The 25,142-nt window shown below is 45.7% G+C and overlaps 1 protein-coding gene across 1 annotated transcript; it reads right to left on the reverse strand.

The window, feature by feature from the left end:
* Nucleotides 1–787: 787 nt before the first annotated feature.
* Nucleotides 788–23,524, reverse strand: LOC138785990 (olfactory receptor 5G9-like). Its single transcript, XM_069962564.1, has 3 exons — nucleotides 23,384–23,524; nucleotides 22,878–23,288; nucleotides 788–1,753 (listed from the first exon to the last, which is right to left on the reverse strand). The coding sequence occupies exons 1-3, from the start codon at nucleotides 23,522–23,524 to the stop codon at nucleotides 788–790; spliced, it is 1,518 nt and encodes a 505-aa protein (XP_069818665.1).
* Nucleotides 23,525–25,142: the final 1,618 nt, after the last annotated feature.

A 25,142-nucleotide genomic window follows, 5' to 3' on the forward strand; every position in this document is an offset into this window, starting at 1 on the left:
AGCGAATTTGGGTAACAAATCCCTGTGAATTAGCTTCACTCATCACTAATAATAATAATAATAATAATAATAATAATAATAATAATAATAATAATAATTTGTTGTTATTATTATTATTATTATTAGTAGTAGTAGTAGTAGTAGTAGTAGTATTAGTAGTAGTGGGAATAATAGTAGTAATAATAGTAGTAGTAGTAGTAATAATAGTAGTAATAATAGTAGTAGTAGTAGTAATAATAGTAGTAGTAGTAGTAGTAGTAGTAGTATTAGTAGATATTATTATTATTAGTAGTAGTAGTAGTAGTAGTAGTAGTAGTAGTAGTAGTGGGAATAATAGTAGTAGTGGTGGTAGCAGTAGTGTTGTTGTTGTTGTTATTATTATTATTATTATTATTATTAGTTGTAGTAGTAGTAGTAGTAGTATTTTTATGGCATTTACCATGCAGTATATATTACATGTTATATGGCTGAAGATACAGCTGGCACTGCTCACAGTTCACACGTGCTGCACTAAGGATAAGTGTGAGACAATCTAACATGTCCTCCACTAATAGCTTATGATGCAAAGACTCAAGAATGGAGATGCAGATATACTGTATCAACAATGTAGAGAAAGCCAAAAGTCTAGCACTCACCATAAGTCCTGTTCACCATGAGCGCAAAACGATAGTCGCCTCTTCTGCACGCTCCCACTGGTCACCTTCCCACTTCCACACCTGAGCCCATGTGTCCTGAATAAATCCCAAATCATGACTACTAATGGTGAGTGCTGGACTTTTTGCTGTCTCTACATTCTGGGTAAATCACACGTTACTGTCGATACTGTTAATAAAACTCTATGTTTACCGAGTGTTCCCCCTACAGCTTTCTTAATATCTTTATTCCTCAGACTGTATATAATAGGGTTAATGAAAGGAGTAAACACAGTATATAGCAGGGAGAGCACTTTACTCATGGTGAGGGTTCTGCCTTTTGTTGGGACAACATAAACACCGAACATAGTCCCATAGAATATGGAGACCACAATGAGGTGGGAGCTACAGGTGGAGAAGGCTTTCTGTCTACCAGTACTGGATGGGATCCCCATGATGGTGGAAACAATATAAGTATAAGACACAACAATGATTGTGGTGGGAATAAAGACAATTGGAATACTTATAACATAAATCTCCATGAAGACAATGAAGGTGTCAGAACAGGAAAGTTTTAGTAAGGGGACAATGTCACAGAATACATGGTCAATGGAATTAGGGCCACAAAAGATTAGCTTTGCTGGTGTTATGGTGAATATGAATGAAATACCAAAACCCCAAAGCCAACAAACAGCAACTAACTTGCCACAAAATGTATTTGTCACAATAGTGGAGTACCGGAGGGGATTACAGATGGCCACATATCTGTCATAGGACATCACAGCCAGGAGGAAACATTCAAAAGCTTCTGAGCCACCGAAGAAAAAAAACTGAGTCATACAACCAATAAAAGTGATGGTGGCCCCATTATTCAGTAGGATGTGGAGCAGGTTGGGGACAATAACTGTAGATAATAAGATGTCAGTGATGGAGAGCTGTGAGATGAAGAAGTACATTGGGGTGTGGAGGATCTTACTGGTGGACACCAGGGTGATGATCAGGAGGTTCCCACAGATTGTTGTACCATAAACTAGAAGAAAAAGTAAGAATAGAACATTTCTTATGAGTTGACTTCCTTGGAAACCAAAGAGGAAAAACTCAGTAACTCGAGTCAGATTTGTCTGCGTGGAGAATAAAAAAGTAAAGTGAGACAAACATTAGAAGAATACATTACCTCAAGTCATGCTGTACAGTATGACGATCAAATTATTACCAATTCTAGGAAAAGTCCGGCAGATTATAAAATCCGGCAGCTGGCAAGTGCAGGGGGAAATTGATTACAAGTGCTAACTTAACTCTCTCCGTGCCTGTGGTGAGCAGCAGGATTGGCCGCGGGACCCCCACCAGACTCCAGGATATTCGGTGCTGACAAGTTACAACCCAGCGGGTAATCTGGCCTCTCAGCCAGTCAGTGACTGGGGCGAGACGCCGATCCAGTCCCTGATTGGCTTAGTGGCCAGTCCATCAACTGGGACAGGCCTTTTCCCTCGAGTTGTGATGTCATCACAACTCGGGAGAGAATGTTATAAGGCACAGGAAGAGACCATGCCCTTCCATACCTTGCCCCCAGCTGGCCTATGTCTGCAAATGTATTTGCACATATGTAGGGTATATGGCGTATGTCCACAAACATTTGCGGCTCTTTGAACAAACCTTGTAGGTGCAGTCTTGAAAAATCCCCCTCCCCCAATATCTCTTACCCTGGCAATGACACATTATTCAAATCATGTGGATTGTACATTTTCTTTGAATATATATAGTGATAGCATTGAAAATAAATAATATATAGTTTAGTGCTCAATGCTCGTGTATAGAGGCTTGTGTATAGAGGCTTGTGTATAGAGGCTTGTGTATAGATGCTCGTGTATAGAGGCTCGTGTATAGATGCTCATGTATAGAGGCTCGTGTATAGATGCTCGTGTATAGAGGATCATGTATAGATGCTCGTGTATAGAGGATCGTGTATAGATGCTCATGTATAGAGGCTTGTGTATAGATGCTCGTGTATAGATGCTCGTGTATAGATGCTTGTGTATAGAGGCTCGTGTATAGAGGCTCGTGTATAGATGCTCGTGTATAGACGCTCGTGTATAGATGCTCGTGTATAGATGCTCGTGTACTGATGCTTGTGTATAGAGGCTCGTGTATAGAGGCTCGTGTATAGAGGCTCGTGTATAGATGCTTGTGTATAGATGCTCATGTATAGAGGCTTGTGTATAGATGCTCGTGTATGGAGGCTCAATAGATGCTCATGTATAGAGGCTTGTGTATAGAGGCTTGTGTATAGATGCTCGTGTATAGAGGCTCATGTATAGATGCTCGTGTATAGATGCTCGTGTATAGATGCTCGTGTATAGAGGCTCGTGTATAGATGCTCATGTATAGAGGCTCGTGTATAGATGCTCGTGTATAGATGCTCGTGTATAGATGCTTATGTATAGATGCTCGTGTATAGAGGCTCATGTATAGAGGATCGTGTATACATGCTCATGTATAGATGCTCAATAGATGCTTATGTATAGATGCTTGTGTATAGATGCTTGTGTATAGGCTTGTGTATAGAGGCTCGTGTATAGATGCTTGTGTATAGATGCTTGTGTATAGATGCTTGTGTATAGATGCTTGTGTATAGATGCTCGTGTATAGATGCTCGTGTATAGATGCTCGTGTATAGATGCTCGTGTATAGATGCTCGTGTATAGATGCTCGTGTATAGGCTTGTGTATAGAGGCTCGTGTATAGAGGCTCGTGTATAGATGCTCGTGTATAGATGCTCGTGTATAGATGCTCGTGTATAGATGCTCGTGTATAGGCTTGTGTATAGATGCTTGTGTATAGAGGCTTGTGTATAGAGGCTTGTGTATAGATGCTCGTGTATAGAGGCTCATGTATAGATGCTCGTGTATAGATGCTCGTGTATAGATGCTCGTGTATAGATGCTCGTGTATAGATGCTCGTGTATAGATGCTCGTGTATAGAGGCTCGTGTATAGATGCTCATGTATAGAGGCTCGTGTATAGATGCTCGTGTATAGATGCTTGTGTATAGAGGCTTGTGTATAGATGCTTGTGTATAGATGCTCGTGTATAGATGCTCGTGTATTGATGCTTGTGTATAGAGGCTTGTGTATAGAGGCTCGTGTATAGATGCTTGTGTATAGATGCTGGTGTATAGAGGCTTGTGTATAATGGCTTGTGTATAGATGCTCGTGTATTGATGCTTGTGTATAGATGCTTGTGTATAGAGGCTCGTGTATTGTTGCTTGTGTATAGAGGATCGTGTATAGAGGCTCGTGTATAGAGGCTCGTGTATAGAGGCTCGTGTATAGAGGCTCGTGTATAGATGCTCGTGATTAGATTCTTGTGTATAGAGGCTCGTGTATAGATGCTCGTGTATAGGCTTGTGTATAGAGGCTCGTGTATAGATGCTCGATAGATGCCCAGTACCGCATGTACAATGGCAGTAACTGGTGGGTGTAGTTTGCTTTCCTCCTCTCCTACGGCATCTATAGTTGTCATAAATTATAAGAACTAAGGTGGGAGATAGTTCAGCTTATAATCGTTACAAATGTGCAGGAAAGAGTGTTTCCTAACATTTTTCCACTTTAGGGTACAAACCCACACACCGTATACGCAGCAGATTTGGTGGTGCAGATTTGATGCTGTGTTCAGTTATTTAGATCTAATCTGCTGCGTATTTGTTGCGTATTTGTTGCGTATTTGTTGGGTATTTGCTGCGTATCGCAGCAGTAAATACGCTGCATATACGGTTTGTGTGTTTATACCCTAAATTTGGACTTTCTCTCGGGTTGGGTGTCCTTTATTTTCAGTAAAAAAGCTTTTCAATTCAGAGGTGTAATAGAGCGACCTGGAAGTCTTAGATGCATTCATGCTCTTCCCATTCCAGTTCTGTGGTTCCATCACTTTCTGTGATTTTCAGGTGTATCAGACGCCCCCTCCCCTCTGGTCCAGGGTGTGATTGGACCAATCCTCTAACATCCAGCCCACACAGATCACAGACAGGTAAGGAAGGAATATGAGTGGTGAAGAAACTGTCAATCACAACTAGATTAACCGCCTGCAGCCCAAAACAAAGTCCGCAGGAGACACAAACAGGTGGGGTGGAATCTAACCTAGTCTAATCTGAAATAGAGCAATAGAGCAATGTTTAGACCAGACAAAATATAATAAATGTACAAAATTAGGGACAACAGCGCATCCTTTGTCATACGGACAGAAGATGGTGCTGAAGCCTCAATGGGCACGGATGTTACAAACACAATTGTGGTCAGATTGATTTCTAGTCGTAGGATAGGACTGATGAATTAAATGATGTGCATTAGAATATTTAATATGTCATAAGCAAGGATAGTCTTAAAGGAGTTATCCAAGCTTACATAAAAATATATAGTAAATCGACCATTCCTCCACTCCAAACCCTGGATAGAAACAACGGGTGCAGGTCCAGGTAGGTAAAGTGATATATAAGATACAAAAATTTATTAAAAACACAACATGTTTCGAAGTCGTGCTGACTTCTTTCTCAAGAAACGCATTGGGGGAGATTTATCAAAGGGTGTAAAATTTAGACTGGTGCAAACTGCCCACAGCAACCAATCACAGCTCAGCTTTCCTTTCAGCACTGCCTAAAGCTGAGCTGTGATTGGTTGCTGTGGGCAGTTTGCACCAGTCTAAATTTTACACCCTTTGATAAATCTCCCCCAATGCGTTTCTTGAGAAAGAAGTCAGCACGACTTCGAAACATGTTGTGTTTTTAATAAATTTTTGTATCTTATATATCACTTTACCTACTGGACCTGCACACGTTGTTTCTATCCAGGGTTTGGAGTGGAGGAATGGTCGATTTATCACCTTTTTGGTTCCTGGAAATGGCTGCGGTTGTGTTGTGTTGTGTTGTGCCTTGTATTTTCACAACATAAGGTGAGAGTCTCCAATACACTCTTTTTCTATCTTCCCACCTGTTGCAGACGCCACACGATGGAGCGCTGTTCACATTTGTATTTACATAAAAATATGGTCACTTTCTTCCAAACACAGCACTACTTTTATCCTCAGTTTAGGTGTGGGTGATTTGCGTCTCAGTTCCATTGAAGTGAATGGAGCTTGATTATAATTACACACACACATCCTGAGGACAAGGGTAGTGCCGCTTTTGCATGAAAGTATCTTTGTATTTCCTAACCCCAGATATTCCCATTTTAAGGGAACCTGTCATCACCTTTGTGCTTTTTGTGTTATATTTGTACATAAAATGTCATATTATATAGTATATAATGCTACTGAAGATGAAAGCGCCATATACCACTATTAATATTATATTAGTAAGAACTTACAGGGGATGACGCCATTTTCCTGTAGAGACATTTCTCTGCTGTTTCCTGATTATTACATTTCATAAAACCCTAAAATAATGATAAAATGCAGCAGATCAGAAGATCCAATGTAGAGATCACGTGTACGAATCAGGCAAATCACATACTGTGTAAAATGATCCATAAACTACCTGTACACACCAGTATATATACCCACAGTGTGTGTGTGTGTGTGTGTGTGGAGGGGGGGGGGGATGTGAAAACACTATAGAAAGTTTTTGCCATTATCTTAGGTGTCTCTTGTGTTCCAGATCACGAGGGAGGAAAACTTCTAAAACTTAGTTGTTAACAGGTAAAAATATTGAGAGTTCTCAGTAGCTGATCCCATTTATTGGCTAACTGAAAAAGATTATGACTAGAGATGAGCGAATCTACAGTAGAGACAAAGCGGCTACCGGCATTCTGCTCATAGGGCTGTGGGGCTTTGAAGTCTGCTATACTCCCTGACGCTCCTCCCCAGGTGCCACTTCTCCCAGTTTCCCAGGACTGGATCCAGCTTTTTTTCAGCACCAGGGAAGAGCGGCACATAGCGGAGCAGACTTTAAAGCCCCACAGCCCAATAAGCAGAATGCTGATAGGTACAAAGCACTTAGAATAGAGAAGTAACAAATAAGTGATGGGGCAAGACACAGTAATAGAGAGGTAACATAGACAAGTGATCGGGAACAGGACACAGTAATAGAGAGGTAACATAGACAAGTGATCGGGAACAGGACACAGGAATAGAGAGGTAACATAGACAAATTATGGGGGCAGGATAAAGGAATAGAGAGGTAACATAGACAAGTGATAGGGCAGGACACAGCAATAGAGAAGTAATAAACAAGTGATGCGGCAGGACACAGCAATAGAGAAGTAACATAGACATGTGATGAGGGGGCAGGACACAGGAATAGAGAAGTAACATAGACATGTGATGAGGGGGCAGGACACAGGAATAGAGAAGTAACATAGACAAGTGATGAGGGGGCAGGACACAGCAATAGAGAGGTAACATAGACAAGTGAAGGGGACAGGACACAGTAATAGAGAAGTAACATAAACAAGTGATGCGGCAGGACACAGGAATAGAGAGGTAACAAAAAAGTGATGGGGACAGGACACAGTAATAGAGAGCTAACATAGACAAGTGATGGGGGCAGGACACAAGAATAGAGAAGTAACAAAAAAGTGATGGGGACTGGACACAGGAATAGAAAGTTAATATGGACAAGTGATGGGGCAGGAAATAGCAGACAGAGATAACAAACATGTGATGGAGGACACAGGAATAGAGATCTAACATAGACAAGTGAGGATTACAAGGGAGAGGATTACACCAAGAGGCCTTAGGCTCCCTTTTACTTCTACTGTACCTATCCAGAGGACAAGGACTTTACCAAAGACTGGGATGATTTTATGTTGTTACAGGTATGTGGTCCAGATTAATTGACAAGCGCTCTATGATGTATCGTGAGTTAACAAGCCAGAGCAATGTAATACTGAATCTTTCAGTGATTCCCATGAATTTATAGATTTTTATAACAGGGTGAACCACAGGTTGAGAATGTTCAAAAAAGAGCTAATGAGTAGTAAATCTGAAAAACTCAAAAGAGACAGACATGACCATGTAATCGTCAGCTTGCACCCTAGCAATAGGAAAAGAACAGCCATAGAATAGTGAAATAGTAACAAACTCCCATTTCCACAAAACACAACCTGGAAGGGAAGAAAAACAACAACAATTTAAAACTGTCTTTTCTAGCAGAATATTCAAAAATTCCAGTAGAAATGGCCCTAAGGGTAGGAACCAACAAAGCCCTACACGCCCAAAACATGGGGAGCAAGTCAGGGATCCTCAACCCTCTAGGAATGACACCAGAGTGCCCTTAACACCAGCACTTAGACACCCCAGGGGCAGCCTTCTTGGGAAGATAAGCACACCAGTTAATATACAGGAAGTGAGACGTCATCTATCTGAAACTGAGCACTCCTTATTGTCCACTCATGATTCTTTCTGGAGTGGAGATGTCACCAATATTCCTTATAGCCCAGCTGTCATGCCCATCTGACCCCAGACACCCAAGAAGAGGTTCAGACAGTGGAGGATAATAACAACTTCTCTCCTGCTACCACCCCTGTGTGCCAATATGCTACTGGGAGCTACAAAGGTGTGTGTGTGTGTGTGTGGGGGGGGGGGGGGGGTCCAGGTCAACAAGATCACCAATTTCTTTACACCCAGGGATGGAATGGGCGAAACGAGGAAAATCAATACAGAGGAGAGCCTCATCCCTTGTCAAAAAGAAACAGGTTGAAACAATACAAATATTAATTGTATCCACCCATATCCTGAATTCACAGGAAATATCATTACTATCTGTCACGGCCGCGGCGGCGTCCCATGCTCCGGGCCGCCGCCGCGACCTCCCCCCATCTCATGCAGCTGCCGGGGTCCCGGTGCAGGGACCCGGCGCTGCTACACGTTCGGCCCCGGGGGGCGCCTCACCTCTCCACGCTCCTGTCTCTCGCTGTGCCGGCCGGCGCGCGCGTCCCCGCCTCCTAGGGCGCGCGCGCGCCGGCTGTCTCAGATTTAAAGGGGCAGTGCGCTCCTAATTGGTAGTTGCACCAATCACTCCCCTATAAATCCCAGCATGCCCTGTCCCCTGTGTTGGAGCCTCTACATGCTTCCCATAGCGTTTGGCCCAGCTCCCTGTTGTTCCTGTGTCCTGTCCGTTACCTGGTCCCTAGTCCCTGTTCCTGAGTCCTGTCCGTTACCTGGTCCCTTGTCCCTGTTCCTGGTTCCTGTTCCCCTGTCACTCCACCTGTTCCTGTGTCCAGCCAGTCACGTGCTCTCTCATCTGCAGACTATTGCCTGTACCATCTCCTGCCACGCCTCGCCTGCCGACACCAGCAACCAAGCCAGGGGTAGCGACCTGGGGGTCGCCTGCCGCAGCAAGTCCATCCCGCCTTGCGGCGGGCTCTGGTGAAAACCAGCGGCCCCTTAGACTCCGCTCCCTGGTGAGGTTTGTGCCATCGCTGGTGCCGGTCCAGTGGATCCACTACTCCGGGCGTTACAGTAGGCTCCAACCATGGATCCCGGCGAGGTGCCTGATATCCGCGAGGTAGCCCGAGTGGTCGCCCTACAAGCTCAACAGATTCAGCAACAGTCACAGCTGATTCAACAACTGACTGCAGCCGTTCAACAGCATACCACAGCTCAGCAGTCATCACCTCCGGCAGCCTCTTCAAAACTACGACTGGCTCTCCCAAGTAAATATGGAGGTGACCCCAAGTTGTGCAGAGGGTTCCTGACCCAATGCACTATGTACATCGAACTTTTAAGCAGTCAGTTTGCCACCGAGCGCTCTAAAGTGGCTTTCATTATCAGCCTATTGGAGGGAAGAGCTCTGGCCTGGGCCACGCCACTATGGGACCGTAATGATCCGGTTGCTGCCAATTTTCGAATCTTCCTGGACGAGTTCCGCTCTGTCTTTGAGGAACCTGCCCGTGCATCTTCGGCTGAGACTGCTCTCCTCAATTTATCCCAAGGGACTTCCTCCGTTGGTGACTACGCCATCCAGTTCCGCACCCTGGCTGCGGAACTAGACTGGAATGAGGCCGCGCTGATTGCCACCTTTAAAAAGGGCCTGTCCAGCCAAGTGAAGGATGTGCTCGCTGCCCGGGATCTGCCTACCTCCTTGAACGATCTTATTCTACTGGCTACCAGAGTCTACACCAGGTTTTCCGAGAGAGAGGAGGAGGTCCGGCAAGGACGGCGTCTGAGTCTGCCCCGTCGCCATCCTCGGCTGGCACCGGTGTTCCAGAATCCTGTTGCTCCTATGTCCCAGTCGCTTCCAGAGGTTCCTATGCAGGTGGAACGTGTTCGCCTGACGACTGATGAGAGGAACCGTCGACTGGACCAGAATCTCTGCCTCTATTGCGGTGGTGCGGATCACTATCGGCAGAGATGTCCCCAACGCCCTCAGCGTCCGGGAAACGCCCGCACCTAGGTCCGGTGGGAGAGGCCTCCCTAGGTGTGAATGCCACCTCTCCAAGGTTGACTATGCCCGTCTCCATCCAGACACCCTCTGGGCAAGTTTTCCAGACTACTGCCCTCATCGACTCTGGCTCTGCTGGCAGTTTCATCTCTGCTTCGTTGGTCCAAAGATGGCGGCTACCCGTGATCCAGCTAGCCCAACCCCGGTCTATCTCTTCGGTTACGGGGGAGGTTCTTACCGAAGCGGTGTACAGCCAGACGGCACCCCTAGTCCTCCAGGTGGGAGCCTTACATCAGGAGAAGATCTCCTTCTATGTCTTGCACCATTCCTCTTCCAACCTCCTGCTGGGGCTTCCTTGGCTGCAAATCCATACCCCTAAGCTGGACTGGAGAACTGGGGAGGTTCTCAGCTGGGGTCAGGACTGTCATAACCGGTGTCTGAGATCTCCTCAACCCAAGTGCTCTACAAGGTCACCTGCTTGTGTCAAGCCTCTATCCGGGCTACCGGAGGACTACCAAGACTTTGTCGATGTTTTCTCGGCCAAGGAGGCGGACTCACTACCACCTCATCGGGCCTATGATTGCCCTATAGACCTCCTTCCTGGGGCTTCTCCTCCACGTGGTCGAGTATACCCTCTCTCTGTGCCCGAGACTGAGGCCATGTCCTCCTACATCCAGGAGAACTTACAAAAGGGCTTCATCCGCAAATCCACGTCTCCAGCTGGCGCCGGATTTTTCTTTGTTCAGAAGAAGGACGGTTCCCTCCGCCCATGCATAGACTATCGGGGTTTAAATAAGGTGACCGTTAAAAACCGCTATCCTCTTCCGCTTATTCCGGAACTATTCGACCGTCTTCGTGGAGCAAAGATCTTCTCCAAGCTGGATCTCAGGGGAGCGTATAACTTGGTCCGAATTCGTAAGGGAGACGAATGGAAGACCGCTTTCAACACCAGGGATGGGCACTACGAATATCTGGTCATGCCATTCGGCCTATGCAATGCCCCAGCGGTCTTCCAGGAATTCGTGAACGATATCTTCCGAGACCTCCTCTATGTCTGCGTCATTGTTTATTTGGACGACATTTTGGTCTTCTCCCCGGACCAGCAGACTCATGTGGCACAAGTGCGTCAGGTTCTACGAAGACTACGGGCCAATCATCTATACGCCAAGCTTGAGAAGTGTGTTTTCCATCAGCGCAGTCTTCCATTTCTTGGCTATATCGTCTCCGATCAGGGCCTACAAATGGATCCAGCCAAGCTCGCAGCTGTCCTTCAATGGCCACGCCCGGTGGGACTTAAAGCTATCCAACGTTTCCTGGGCTTCGCCAACTATTACCGGCAATTCATCCCTCACTTCTCTACCCTGGTCGCACCCATTGTGGCTCTCACTAAAAAGAAGGCGGACCCCAGACGTTGGCCTCCAGAGGCCGAACAAGCCTTCAATAGCCTCAAGTCTGCCTTTGCCTCCGCTCCTGCCCTAGTCCGCCCGGATGTCTCCAGGCCGTTTTCTCTCGAGGTCGATGCTTCTTCTGTGGGCGCAGGAGCCGTTCTCTCGCAAAGGGACACATCAGGCAAGACCAGAACCTGTGGGTTCTTCTCTAAGACTTTCTCCCCTGCCGAGAGGAACTATACCATTGGGGACCGTGAACTCCTGGCCATTAAGTTGGCACTGGAGGAGTGGCGTCATCTATTAGAGGGGGCTAAACACCCGGTTAACATCTACACGGACCACAAGAACCTCCTCTACCTCCAATCGGCTCAACGCCTCAATCCCAGGCAGGCTCGGTGGTCCCTCTTCTTCTCTCGGTTCAACTATACCATCCACTTCCGTCCAGCCAAGAAGAATCTAAAGGCCGACGCATTATCCCGAGCATCCGATGTCATGGGGCAAGAGGAATCTCCTCGTCACATAATACCTCCCGACCGCCTAGTACCAGTTGCCACTTCTGCTCTGCAGAGTCTGCCTCCCGGGAAGACTTATGTGCGCCCCGCACTCCGTAAACGCATCTTGAAGTGGGGGCATTCCTCTTTGGTAGCCGGGCATCCAGGAGCCCAAAAGACCGGGCAATTGATCTCCCGTCACTACTGGTGGCCCAATCTACTCCAGGATGTCAAGGATTTTGTGGCTTCCTGTGCAGTCTGTGCCAGGAATAAATCTCCCCGTCTAAGACCTGCCGGCCTACTATTGCCCTTGCCAGTCCCGGATCATCCCTGGCACCACATTGGGATGGATTTCATCACTGACCTACCTCCATCTGCGGGCAATACAGTTATTTGGGTGGTGACGGACCGCTTTTCTAAAATGGCTCACTTCGTGGCCCTTCCTGGTCTGCCCTCTGCTCCTCGTCTGGCTCAGTTGTTCTTCCGACACATCTTTCGCCTGCATGGACTTCCTCTTCACATTGTGTCCGACCGAGGCTCTCAATTTGTCTCTAAATTTTGGCGTGCCCTATGCTCGCAACTCCAAGTGAAGCTGGACTTCTCATCGGCCTATCATCCTCAAACCAACGGGCAAGTGGAGAGAGTCAATCAGATTCTGGGCAACTACCTACGCCATTTTGTTTCAAGCCGCCAAGACAACTGGTCCGATCTACTCCCATGGGCAGAATTCTCTTATAACCACTTGGACTCGACTTCCACAGGCAAGTCCCCTTTCTATGTGGTCTACGGGCATCATCCTCGTCCTCCTCTGCCTCTCTCTCCATCCTCTGAAGTCCCAGCCGTGGAGGAGTTGTTATCTGACCTGCAATCGATCTGGGAACAAACTCGACAGTCCTTACTCAAAGCCTCTGAACGCATGAAGGACCAGGCTGATAAGAAGAGGAGACCTGCCACGAATTTTCTCCCAGGTGACAAAGTCTGGCTCTCGGCCAAATATGTCAGACTCAAGATCCCCAGCTACAAGTTGGGCCCTCGATTCCTCGGTCCTTTCTCGGTGCTAAGACGCATCAACCCTGTCACCTACAAACTCCGCCTACCCCCCACTATGCGGATTCCGAATTCCTTCCATGTTTCCCTCTTAAAACCAGTGGTCCTGAACCGGTTCTCCGATAGATCTTCGTTCTCTGCTCCTCAAGCCGTCTCTGACGACGTCTACGCTGTTAAGGACATTCTGGCCATGAAGACTGTCAGAGGGAGAAGGTTCTTCCTGGTGGACTGGAAAGGATTTGGTCCTGAGGAGAGGTCCTGGGAACCCGAGGCTAACATCCTGGACCAAGATCTCATCAAAGGGTTCCTGCAGGTTAGAAAGAGGGGGAGGCCAAAGGGGGGGGGTACTGTCACGGCCGCGGCGGCGTCCCATGCTCCGGGCCGCCGCCGCGACCTCCCCCCATCTCATGCAGCTGCCGGGGTCCCGGTGCAGGGACCCGGCGCTGCTACACGTTCGGCCCCGGGGGGCGCCTCACCTCTCCACGCTCCTGTCTCTCGCTGTGCCGGCCGGCGCGCGCGTCCCCGCCTCCTAGGGCGCGCGCGCGCCGGCTGTCTCAGATTTAAAGGGGCAGTGCGCTCCTAATTGGTAGTTGCACCAATCACTCCCCTATAAATCCCAGCATGCCCTGTCCCCTGTGTTGGAGCCTCTACATGCTTCCCATAGCGTTTGGCCCAGCTCCCTGTTGTTCCTGTGTCCTGTCCGTTACCTGGTCCCTAGTCCCTGTTCCTGAGTCCTGTCCGTTACCTGGTCCCTTGTCCCTGTTCCTGGTTCCTGTTCCCCTGTCACTCCACCTGTTCCTGTGTCCAGCCAGTCACGTGCTCTCTCATCTGCAGACTATTGCCTGTACCATCTCCTGCCACGCCTCGCCTGCCGACACCAGCAACCAAGCCAGGGGTAGCGACCTGGGGGTCGCCTGCCGCAGCAAGTCCATCCCGCCTTGCGGCGGGCTCTGGTGAAAACCAGCGGCCCCTTAGACTCCGCTCCCTGGTGAGGTTTGTGCCATCGCTGGTGCCGGTCCAGTGGATCCACTACTCCGGGCGTTACACTATCTAAAGGTTTATCCTTTTGTCTGGTTCAGCTTTCCAATGACTTTGACCTTTTTCTCCATCTCAACACGTGTACCTACAAATTGACCCTAATACGCCATTTTAAAATCGAGAAAAACAGAAAAGGAGGAGTTGAACAAAGCGGGGAGACCAGCATACCAGCCGATCCATCTGTACACTTAGATGTGAAACCCCAATCTACCTTCCATCCGCACCACCACAAGGAAGGGGGGGGGGGGGGTTACGTACAGACATTTTACTCATCCATGTTAGAAGAAGTCCATTTCCAAGTCCATTTCCAAGGACAAACAGATCAAGAATAGTAATATAACTTCAGCTGAACGGATAGCGACAAACAACAAAGAAAAATACCAACATTGTAATTAGGTCAGCTGACAAGGGTGGGGGTATAGTGATTCAGAAGTTTGATGACTATCACCAGGAAGCTCTGCGCACTTTAGCGGACACTTTCAACTATGACATTCTCGATATAGACCCTTCCATCAAAATTAAGAATATCTTGATTTAATAGATATGCCACTAGGGAGGGTTTCCTAAACAAGAAAGAAGTTCCTACAGGTGAATTCTCTCAATATGGCCTTCTATTACCATCTACTGAAGATACATAAAAATGAGCAGAACCGACCTGGAAGGCCTATTATCTCGGGAATGGGATCCCTTACCAGTCAACTGTCTCATTTTGTAGACTTACCTCTTCAAGAGATCGTTGTTAAGTTACCATCATATCTTTGAGACTCCACGTCCCTTATATGTGACCTGAAGATATACCATGGAGCGCAGACTATCTTCTTATGTCATTGGATGTGATGGCCCTATACTCTGAGCACACCTTAGGCCTTTTAACAGTTTCCACATTTTTACAAGAAGAAGGCAAATACGAACAGCCACAAACAGACTTCATTTTGGCCAGCTTTGAATTTATACCTACGCAAAATGGTTTCCCTTATGCTGGGGACGATTTATCATCAGACACGTGGTACCGCTATGGGGATATGGGCCGCGCCCAGTTATCCTAACATCTTTATGGGCGTGTTCGAGTCCCTATACATTCAGGGGTCCCCTTGGTTTTACAATTTTATGTGGTGTACTACAAAAAGTACATTGACAAACTCTTTATGGTATGGAGGGGTGACAGGAAATCTGCTGAAGCCTTTATTCATCATCTTAACCATAACACATGGGACATACAGTTCACAGCCCATGTTGACCCAGAGAAAATGACATTTCTTGACCTGGAAGTAAGCACCACTGGGGATAAAATTATTACTAGATCCCAATTTAAAAAGGTAGACACAAAAAGCTTCCTATACTACCGAAGTGGCCTTTACAGAAAGTGGGTCAAGAATATACCCTTCATTCAGTTTTAAAGGGGTGCTCCAGCGTGGGGGCATTTTTTTGGGGGGGCCGGGGAGGAGGTGGCTGAAATAAAAGAAGTTCACTTACCTCCCCGGTTCCAGCGGCGGGTCCTGCATCACGGCGCTCCGGTCCCTGGTTCCCAGCCACTTCTGGGTGTCTGACGCCGCCCGAGACGCTAAGTCTCAGGGCCACTCAGCCACTCAGTGAAGGAGGCGGGATCCGAGCGGACTTCAAACGGATCCCACCTCCTTCACTGAGTGGCTGAGCGGACCTGAGACGTCATGTCTCGGGTCCGCGTCAGACACCCAGAAGCAGCCAGGAACCGGGCACCGGAGCGCAGTGATGCGGGACCCGCCGCTGGAACCGGGGAGGTAAGTGGACGTCTTTTATTTCAGCCACCTCCTCCCCCAAAAAAGTGCCCCCATGCTGGAGCACCCCTTTAAGTTTTAAAAAATAGATTCCAACAGAAGGGGTATACCAGTGTTACTCTATCTGCAGCTTTCAAGTCTAACCTAGCGGAAATTCAGGAGGAAATCCTATTTTCAAAAAATAAACATACAGAGAAGGGCCGTGGAAATTTCTAATCTAATTTTATCAAAAGGTACAATACCCACAAGAAAAATATCAGGGAAAGTCCAGAAAAAAACTGGAAAATCCTCCTGAAAGACCCTTTACTCAAGACAGTCATCCATGAAAGACGAAAGATTACATTCAGAAGGGGTAAAACCCTAAAAAATATTTAGGCCCCCAGCCGGGTGGCAATCAAGCCAATACGTGGACACAAGGGCACTGTGAGTAAATGTGGCAGTAACTGTTGTCTCTGTTGTGAGACGATAACAGACCAATCCCGATTTTTCAAATCTAATATTAAAGGAGATGTTTTTAACATCCAATCTGATCTCGACTGTGGTTCGCACTATGTGTTCTATCTTTTCTAGTGCGAGTGTGGCCTCCAGTATGTTGGTAGGACCACACAAACACTCAGAAGGAGATTGACCGGCCACCATTTAAACACCAATTCTCATTTTACCAAACACAGTGTGTCGAGGCACCTGCTTGAATTTCCCCACCGTGACTTCAGCTGTTTTAAAGTGACACCCTTAGAAAAATTCCCAACGACAGAAGCCAATAGACAAAAAAACGCTCAATAGGTGAGAAGCCTTTTGGATATTTAAGCTAAGAACACTTATGCCAGCACTAGCACTACAATCTGGAATATAACTGTTTATTGTACTGTATCGATATTGGGCATATACAATTTTTATGCTATTTTGTTATATAGAAAAGAAAAAGAAAAGGGATTTAAAAAAAAAAAAAAAAAAAAAAGTTTTACTTTTTTTATATTTATTTTTTTTTGTAATTTTATTATTATTTATTTATTTATGTTTTCTTCATCTATTGTACCTTTTCCAGTGCATCTCACAATAGTTTTTTGTTCAGATCAGCAGGCCACTATTATATTCTAGCAGGCCTTTAAATTATTTGTATTTACTTTATAGACAAAGATATTTTAATTATATACATAATACATATCTTTTGTATACACATTTTATAATCTTATACTTTTACACCTCCCATTTGGAGTCAATGGATTCTTTGAATATTCTAGATGGCCATCCAATGTAGTCACATAAACATTCCTCCACATTCTCCCACTGCCCGCTATAGGTCCTGGCCCTGTGAGGGTTAACAGCTCCTGATGCAAGTCAGGTGACATCAGTCAGGGGAAGTGATGTCATGGAGTTGCTGCTGCTCTCAGCGCAGGACTTGGCGTTTTTCAGCGAGGGGGTTAGTTGCTGGCACATTGCTACATGTGGTTAACAAGTGATCTAACACACAACATTTTTGTTATTTATTGCTATAACTGATCTGACCTTTGAACTGAGTTATGTATGTGTATTGAGGCTGCTTAATTGGTTTCATTTTTGAAAATCGAGTATTCTATAGCTTTATACTTTTAGTTTATACTAGTTTGTAATTTTTTGACATGTTAAAACTGACCTGATATTGGCTAACCGTGTCAGTTGTTCCTATTTGACCCATGGTCATCTGCAATGTGAATGTCTATGCCATGCAGTTTGTTTCAGTGCTGCATGATAGATTTTATTCATTTTATGCAATGTCTTAGTTATGTAGAGGATGCTTGCCCTTGAGTGGAACTATCTGTGTATTATTAAGTAATTTATGTTATTGTATATAGGAGCTTGATAAAGGTGTCAGTCCAAAACCGAAACCCGACGCTCATTTTTAAGCCTAGTGGGAATAAATGCCGAAGAAAGACACTCGTGAAGTCCTTGGAGTTATTTTGGGAGTCCTGCACCGTAGATGTACGTATGGTCCAATGGTCAATTCCAAATAGACAAGTGATGGGGAGCAGGACACAGGAACAGAGAGGTAACATAGACAAGTGATTGGGCAGGACACAGGAATAGAGAGGTAACAGACAAGTGATTGGGCAGGACACAGGAATAGAGAGGTATCATAGACAAGTGATGGGCACAGGACACAGGAATAGAGAGGTAACAGACAAGTGATTGGGCAGGACACAGGAATAGAGAGGTAACAGACAAGTGATTGGGCAGGACACAGGAATAGAGAGGTAACAGACAAGTGATGGGTGCAGGACACAGGAATAGAGAGGTAACATAGACAAGTGATGGGGCAGGACACAGGAATAGAGAGGTAACATAGACAAGTGATGGGGACAGGACAAAGGAATAGAGAGGTAACATAGACAAGTGATTGGGCAGGACACAGGAATAGAGAGGTAACAGACAAGTGATGGGACAGGACACAGGAATAGAGAGGTAACATAGACAAGTGATGGGGACAGGACAAAGGAATAGAGAGGTAACATAGACAAGTGATTGGGCAGGACACAGGAATAGAGAGGTATCATAGACAAGTGATGGGCACAGGACACAGGAATAGAAAGGTAACAGACAAGTGATGGGACAGGACACAGGAATAGAGAGGTAACATAGACAAGTGATTGGACAGGACACAGAAATAGAGAGGTAACATAGACAAGTGATGGGCACAGGACACAGGAATAGAGAGGTTACATAGAAAAGTGATGGCCACAGCACACAGGAATAGAGAGGTAACATAGACAAGTGATGAGGTAGGACACAGCAATAGAGAGGTTACATAGACAAGTGATGGGCACAGGACACAGGAATAGATAGGTAACATAGAAAAGTGATGGCCACAGCACACAGGAATAGAGAGGTAAAATAGAAAAGTGATGGGGCAGTACAGAGCATAGAGAAGTAACATAGACAAGTGATGTGGAACTGGACACAGGAACAGAGAGGCAACATAGACAAGTGATGGGGACCAGCACACAGGAATAGAGAGATAACATAGACAAGTGATGGGGCAGGACACAGGAATAGAGAGGTAACATACACAATTGATTAGAGTGGGACACAGGAATAGAGAGGTAACATGGACAAGTGATGGGGGGCAGGACACAGGAATAGAGAGGTAACATGGACAAGTGATGGAGCAGGACACAAGAATGGAGATGTAACATAGACAAGTGATGTGAGCAGGACATTGGAACAGAGAGGTAACATAGACAAGTGATCGGGCAGGACAGAGTACAGAGAGGTAATATAGTCAAGTGATGAGGAAGAGGACACAGGAGCAGAGAGGTAACATACACAAGATATGGCACAGGAATAGAGAGGTAACATACACAAGATATGGCACAGGAATAGAGAGGTAACCTAGACAAGTGATCTGGAACAGGACACAGAAATAGAGAAGTAACATAGACAAGTGATGAGGGGGCAGGACACAGGAATAGAGAGGTAACATAGACAAGTGAAGGGGACAGGATACAGGAATAGAGAGGTAACATAGAGACATGATGGGACAGGGCATAGGAATAGAAAGGTAACAGATAAGTGGTAGGGACAACATACACACCTGAGCATGCAGTAAATAAACTCAGAGGTGAGTGAGCTGAGATCTCCTATTGTTTAGTAAGAAGAAGGGTAACATTGTCTCTTTTATCCACCTTTCCTGACCATTATTTTGATATAAATATATCTGATATTTTCCTTGCCCTTGACCACATGATCGCCGCTCCTACTCGCTGAAACTTGCAGCAGTTGATGTGTGCACTTTATACAAGGCTATCAATCCTCAATGGACTGCATAGAATGAGTGACTTCCATTTAATTGATCACTCACTGTAGTTTTTGATCATGTGGTTCAGGGCAGGACTGGATACACAATGCATACAGTTAAATTACCAAACTACATAACCATGTGCACTGTGGGGGTGGGTAACCACCACATTTTTGCTGGGTGTGCTACTTGAAAGAAAGGCAATGTCATTTGTCATAGAGACATTTCAAATGACCAGTCAGGGTCTGGGTCCTACTGATTAATAGAATGCTCCCATGTGTGCACTTAGTACATTTCCACCAGCTCTGCGCCACTTAGCCGTGATTGTCTCTGACTGTCTCTCCTAGGTGACCCTGGGACTCAGACGGCTGTGGACAGCAGGTCTCCCTCCATCTTATGTGCTATCCATCCCTGCTCGGAGCACAGCACCAACGTGACATGTACCCAAAAGGTGTACCACTAAAAATAAAAAAAAGAAACCATCACATAACTCCATTGGCGAAAAAATTTATACGGAAATAGACATCCATTGCTGCCTAGGAATCCTGGCCAGAACGTATACACATAGTATACGCTCTGGCCGGGATCCCTCACTGACAACTGACATGCCATCTTCACTGAATAGCGGCCGTAGAAAACTCTGTCAGTGCACGCTATGGTGTGAGCGGCTTCGGCGCTAGTGAGCAGCTGCTTAATCGTGTTTATTATTCGTATCACCTCATAAAAAATGTTATTAAAAATGATCAAGGTGCCACATGTCCCCAGAATGGAAAAATCAACTTGTCTTACACAAATATTTTGGCACTGCAAGGCCTCTGTGACGCGGTATAATGGCTAAAAAATTAGATAAAAATAGGCCCCAAAATTCCCCAGGTCTCTGTCATGTCTGCGGCCTGTGGTTGAGTCAGGTGACGCACTGCGGCCACAAAGGGGGGATTTGTAGAAACATTGGAATAAGGAGGATAAATATTGCGTTCCATTTCTAAGTTAGTATTTGCTGTGGGGGGAAAATAGATTAAAATAAAATATCTACCAAGAAAAATTTAATTTTAAAATTTTCCTTCTAACTTGCTTAACCCAGACAGAGCCAATTTCGATTTTTGCGTTTTCGTTTTTTCCTCCTTGAGCATCAAAGGCCATAGCACTTGCATTTTTCCACCTAGAAACCCACATGACCCCTTATTTTTTGCGTCACTAATTGTACTTTGCAATGACAGGCTGAATTTTTGCATAAAGTATACAGCGAAACCAGAAAAAAATTCAAAGTGTGGTGAAATTGAAAAAAAAAAAAAACGCATTTTGTTTATTTGGGGGAAATGTGTTTTTACGCCATACGCCCTGGGGTAAAATTGACTTGTTATTCATGTTCCTCAAGTCGTTACAATTAAAACGATATATAACATGTATAACTTATATTGTATCTGATGGCCTGTAAAAAATTCAAACCATTGTCAACAAATATACGTCACTTAAAACCGCTCCATTCCCAGGCTTATAGCGCTTTTATCCTTTGGTCTATGGGGCTGTGTCAGGTGTAATTTTTTGCGCCATTATGTGTTCTTTCTATCGGTACCTTGATTGCGCATATACGGCTTTTTGATCGCTTTTTATTACAATTTTTCTGGATTTGATGCGACCAAAAATGCGCAATTTTGCACTTTGGGATTTTTTTGCGCTGACGCCGTTCACCGTACGAGATCAGGAATGTGATTAATTAATAGTTCGGGCGATTACGCACGCGGCGATAGCAAACATGTTTATTTATTTATTTATTTGTTTACTTTTATTTATAACCTGGGAAAAGGGGGGTGATTCAGACTTTTATTAGGGGAGGGGGCTTTTTATTGACAACAACTCTAATTTTTTTTTTATTACACATATACTAGAAGCCCCCCTGGGGGACTTCTAGTATATACACTTTGATCTCTCATTGAGATCTCTGCAGCATAGATATGCTGCAGAGATCCATGAGATCGGCACTCGTTTGCTTTCGGCTGCTGCAGCCGGAAGTAAACGAGTGCTGAGCCGGGAGCGGCGCCATCTTGGAGCGGTCCCCGGCCGGCTTCAGAAACGGAGATCGCTCCTCCGGGATAACATCCCGGAGGACCGATCTCCGCCACTAGACACCAGGGAGACGCTGGATCCGGTAATCGAATGCAGCTGTCATGTTTGACAGCTGCATCTGATTACTGTATTAGCGGGCACGGCGATCGGACCGTGCCCGCTAATACCTACGGTCCCGGGCTACAAGCGGCACCCGGGACCGCCGAGGTTCAGAGCGGGGTCGCCGTGCGGCCCCGCTCTGAACGCCCTTACCGGCAATAGGGCGTACCTATACGCCCTTTGTCGTTAAGGAGTTAAATTTCAGCGAAACACCTAAACTTGTTGCTTTAAATACTTTGAGGGGTGCAGTTTTTACAGTGGAGTGATTTATGGGGGTAACTAATCCACTTCAGAACTGAACTGGTCCCTAATAAAATCAGAATTTGAAATTTTCCTGAAATTTTGAAAAAATCACTGTAAAATTTTGAAGCCCTCTAACATCCTAACAAGTAAAAGGAAGTTCACCAAATGACATCACCATAAAGCAGACATGTTGTAGATGTTGCTGTAATAATTAGTTCATGTGGCATGACTATCTTTTTTAGAAAAAGAGAATTTTGAATATAAAGAAATTATTTTCACATTTTTGCACAAATGTTTTTTTTTTTTTTTTAAATACAAAAAAAATACTGAATGTATCAACAAAAGTATTGTGATGTATATGGAACGCCAGCTCACCTAGGTTGTTAGTCTGCCTCGCACGGTCCGGCACTCAAGCATGTGCTGCAAATATTCCAAAAAAGATTCTTGGACCAGCGTGTGCAGGTGAAGACATTAGACGTGTTTATTGGAAAGACCCATTGGAAAGACGTCGTGATCAAGGGCGCGCATGCGCCAGAAACGCGTTGACGTTCTGTGAGAAGTGATCGATGTGTCCATGTTCTTATGGGTCTTTCCAATAAACACGTCTAATGTCTTCACCTGCACACGCTGGTCCAAGAATCTTTTTTGGATTATCAACAAAAGTATACCACAAACATAAAGAGGAATATGTCACAGAAAAACTATTTCAAAATAACCATAATAGTTAAAAGCATCACAGAGCTATTACTGCATAAAGAGAGAAAGGCCCCGGGAATTAAGGCCAAAACAGGCTGCAGAGGCAAGGGGGTAACAGGCTTCCTAGGCGAAGGGGTAACAGGCTGCGGAGGCAAAGAGGTAAAAGGCTGTGGAGGCGAGGGGGTAACAGGCGGCAGAAAGGAGGGGGTAACAGGCTGCAGAAGCAAGGGGTTAACAGGCTGTGGGGGTGAGGGGGTAACAGGCTGCAGAAGCAAGGGGCTAACAGGCTGCGGAGGCAAAGAGGTAACAGGCTGCGGAGGTGAATGGGTAACATGCTGCAGAGGCGAGGGGGTAACAGGTTGTGGAGGTGAGGGGGTAACAGGTTGTGGAGGCGAGGGGGTAACAGGCTTCCTAGGCGAAGGGGTAACAGGCTGCGGAGGCAAAGAGGTAACAGGCTGTAGAGGCGAGGGGGTAACAGGCTTCCTAGGCGAAGGGGTAACAGGCTGCGGAGGCAAAGAGGTAACAGGCTGTGGAGGCGAGGGGGTAACAGGCAGCAGAAAGGAGGGGGTAACAGGCTGCAGAAGCAAGGGGTTAACAGGCTGCGGAGGCAAAGAGGTAACAGGCTGCGGAGGTGAATGGGTAACATGCTGCAGAGGCGAGGGGGTAACAGGTTGTGGAGGTGAGGGGGTAACAGGCTGGAGAAGCAAAGGGATTAATATTCCGCTCGAGGTCTTTCAGTGTTTTTGCTACATTTGTCCGTTGCGTGTTTCTTAGTTCTCCCTGCTCTCACCTTTTGCCTTTTGCCTAGTTTGTATTTGTGCTTTGATGGACAGTTCTCTCCTCCTCTTTCCTTGTGTGTTTTTGTCTGGTTACTTGTCTGCGTTTCTCTGCTCGGCCCTATGGGTATTGGGTCTGGGTCTTGGTTTCCCATTATGGAATCTCTCTTCTTACTATCCGCACTCTTTATAGCTCTGTTCAGCTTGATCTAGCAATTTGTCCTGTATTCAATGTTTTCTGGTATCCCGACCCTTTGTCTGTTTAGTTACCATCCTCTGTCCTATCTGATTTGTCTTTTCCACCATTTACCTCTGTGGCTTTTGTCCTCTGTTTACCAGTCTCTGACTACCCGTTCTCTCTCTGACTTTAATCTTTGCTGCCTTCTCGGTTGTGACCCCGTTTTTGTTACTACCCTTTTGTCTGCCGTACCGTCCTACCCTCTCTGTTGCTGACCCGGCCTATCTGCCCATTCTATTTTGAACCTTTCTTTTTGTCTGTATTTTGTCTGTGAGTGTTTGATCCTGTTTTCTTGCACTTATTTCAGGGCAGGGACTGTCACCCAATTGTGGACGGTTGTTTAGAGCCTGCTTTAGTACTAGCTTCAGGGCCTATTTGTCCTGTTTTTATTTATTTATTTTTTTTTTGTCTCCCTGGGCCTTTAAAGTTATATTCACTTATCTGGCAGTACCAAAGTTTACTAATATTTGGAATATGCAAACACACGGTCCACGGAGCCTCAGTTATGAGTTTCAAAACCAGATAGTCAGATATGCCTCCTGGGAAGGAAAATTGTAAATATTTCAGGGGGCAATGTATCAATTGAGACTCTTGATTTAGTAATTCATTGGATTTTTATTATTATTATTATTTTTTCAAAGCAGAAAAATAGCAAAACAGAAAAATAACAATGCACTATGGTCAGGTACACAGGGCCGCATCATTACAGCAAGTACAATATTTATGTATCTCTCGAACCCAAAAATATACTGACCTCCACCGAATAGTAACACAAGAAATATGTCTGTGATGATGAAAACAGAAGCCGTAGTCACCCTCAGAATCCTTATTGTCCCTCAGCCTTTAACTGTGGTTTTGAGTAATACTAGGCAGAATATTAGGCACTTAGCTGCCCACCTATGTCTTGGACAATAATGACACAAGTACGTGAGCTCCTCGACCATCCTGCATGCGCTACTACCCTCTGTCCCCCCACCCTAACTCCTCTTTCCCTCCAACCTCCCTCACCCTTCCCCCTTGTCCGCATCCATGGCAACTTCATAAAGATCTATCTGGTAACCGTAATTTTCCTAGAGCCCCTCTAAGGACTTCTGTACCGTTCTGTTGTTTTTTTCTTTCTGATCTTGTTGAGTTCAGTGATTCTCTGTTGGGTGGGAATGGTCAGTGGTGATGGCCTGTTACAGAATATGCTGTAATAATTTCCAGGTAAAAAGGGCTTAAAGTGGATGTTAGTGAATGTAGACAGTGATATACCGCACTACATGTAATAGCGGTATGCAGACTGGTAGTGCCGAGTTTGGTTTAAAGCAGCGATCAGTGGACTGAGAGTTGGAGACATCAAAATAAAAGTAGTTTGATGCAAAAGCACCTCTACAATGTCAATGATGCCTCTGGTCTTTCGTAGGGTAGATTCCCGGGCTCAGCGTGATGTGGAGTAGGAGCCAGAGAGACGTTATCAGCCATTTTGGGTCCTGCTCCACTTATGATGATATACAGTACTGCTACTCAAAGTCCTGATGTCTTTTTGAATCTAA

This window comes from Dendropsophus ebraccatus, chromosome 1, assembly GCF_027789765.1.
Source record: "Dendropsophus ebraccatus isolate aDenEbr1 chromosome 1, aDenEbr1.pat, whole genome shotgun sequence".
Classification (NCBI taxonomy): domain Eukaryota; kingdom Metazoa; phylum Chordata; class Amphibia; order Anura; family Hylidae; genus Dendropsophus; species Dendropsophus ebraccatus.

Coding starts and splice junctions, on each gene's coding strand:
- LOC138785990 (XM_069962564.1), bottom strand. CDS start 23,524: ATGGGAAACCAAGACCCAGACCCAATACCCATAGGGCCGAGCAGAGAA. Junction 23,289..23,383: donor AACTAGGCAAAAGGCAAAAG/GTGAGAGCAGGG, acceptor TTGCTTCTCCAG/CCTGTTACCCCCTCACCTCC. Junction 1,754..22,877: donor CCTCTTTGCCTCCGCAGCCT/GTTAGCCCCTTG, acceptor TTCTCCACGCAG/ACAAATCTGACTCGAGTTAC.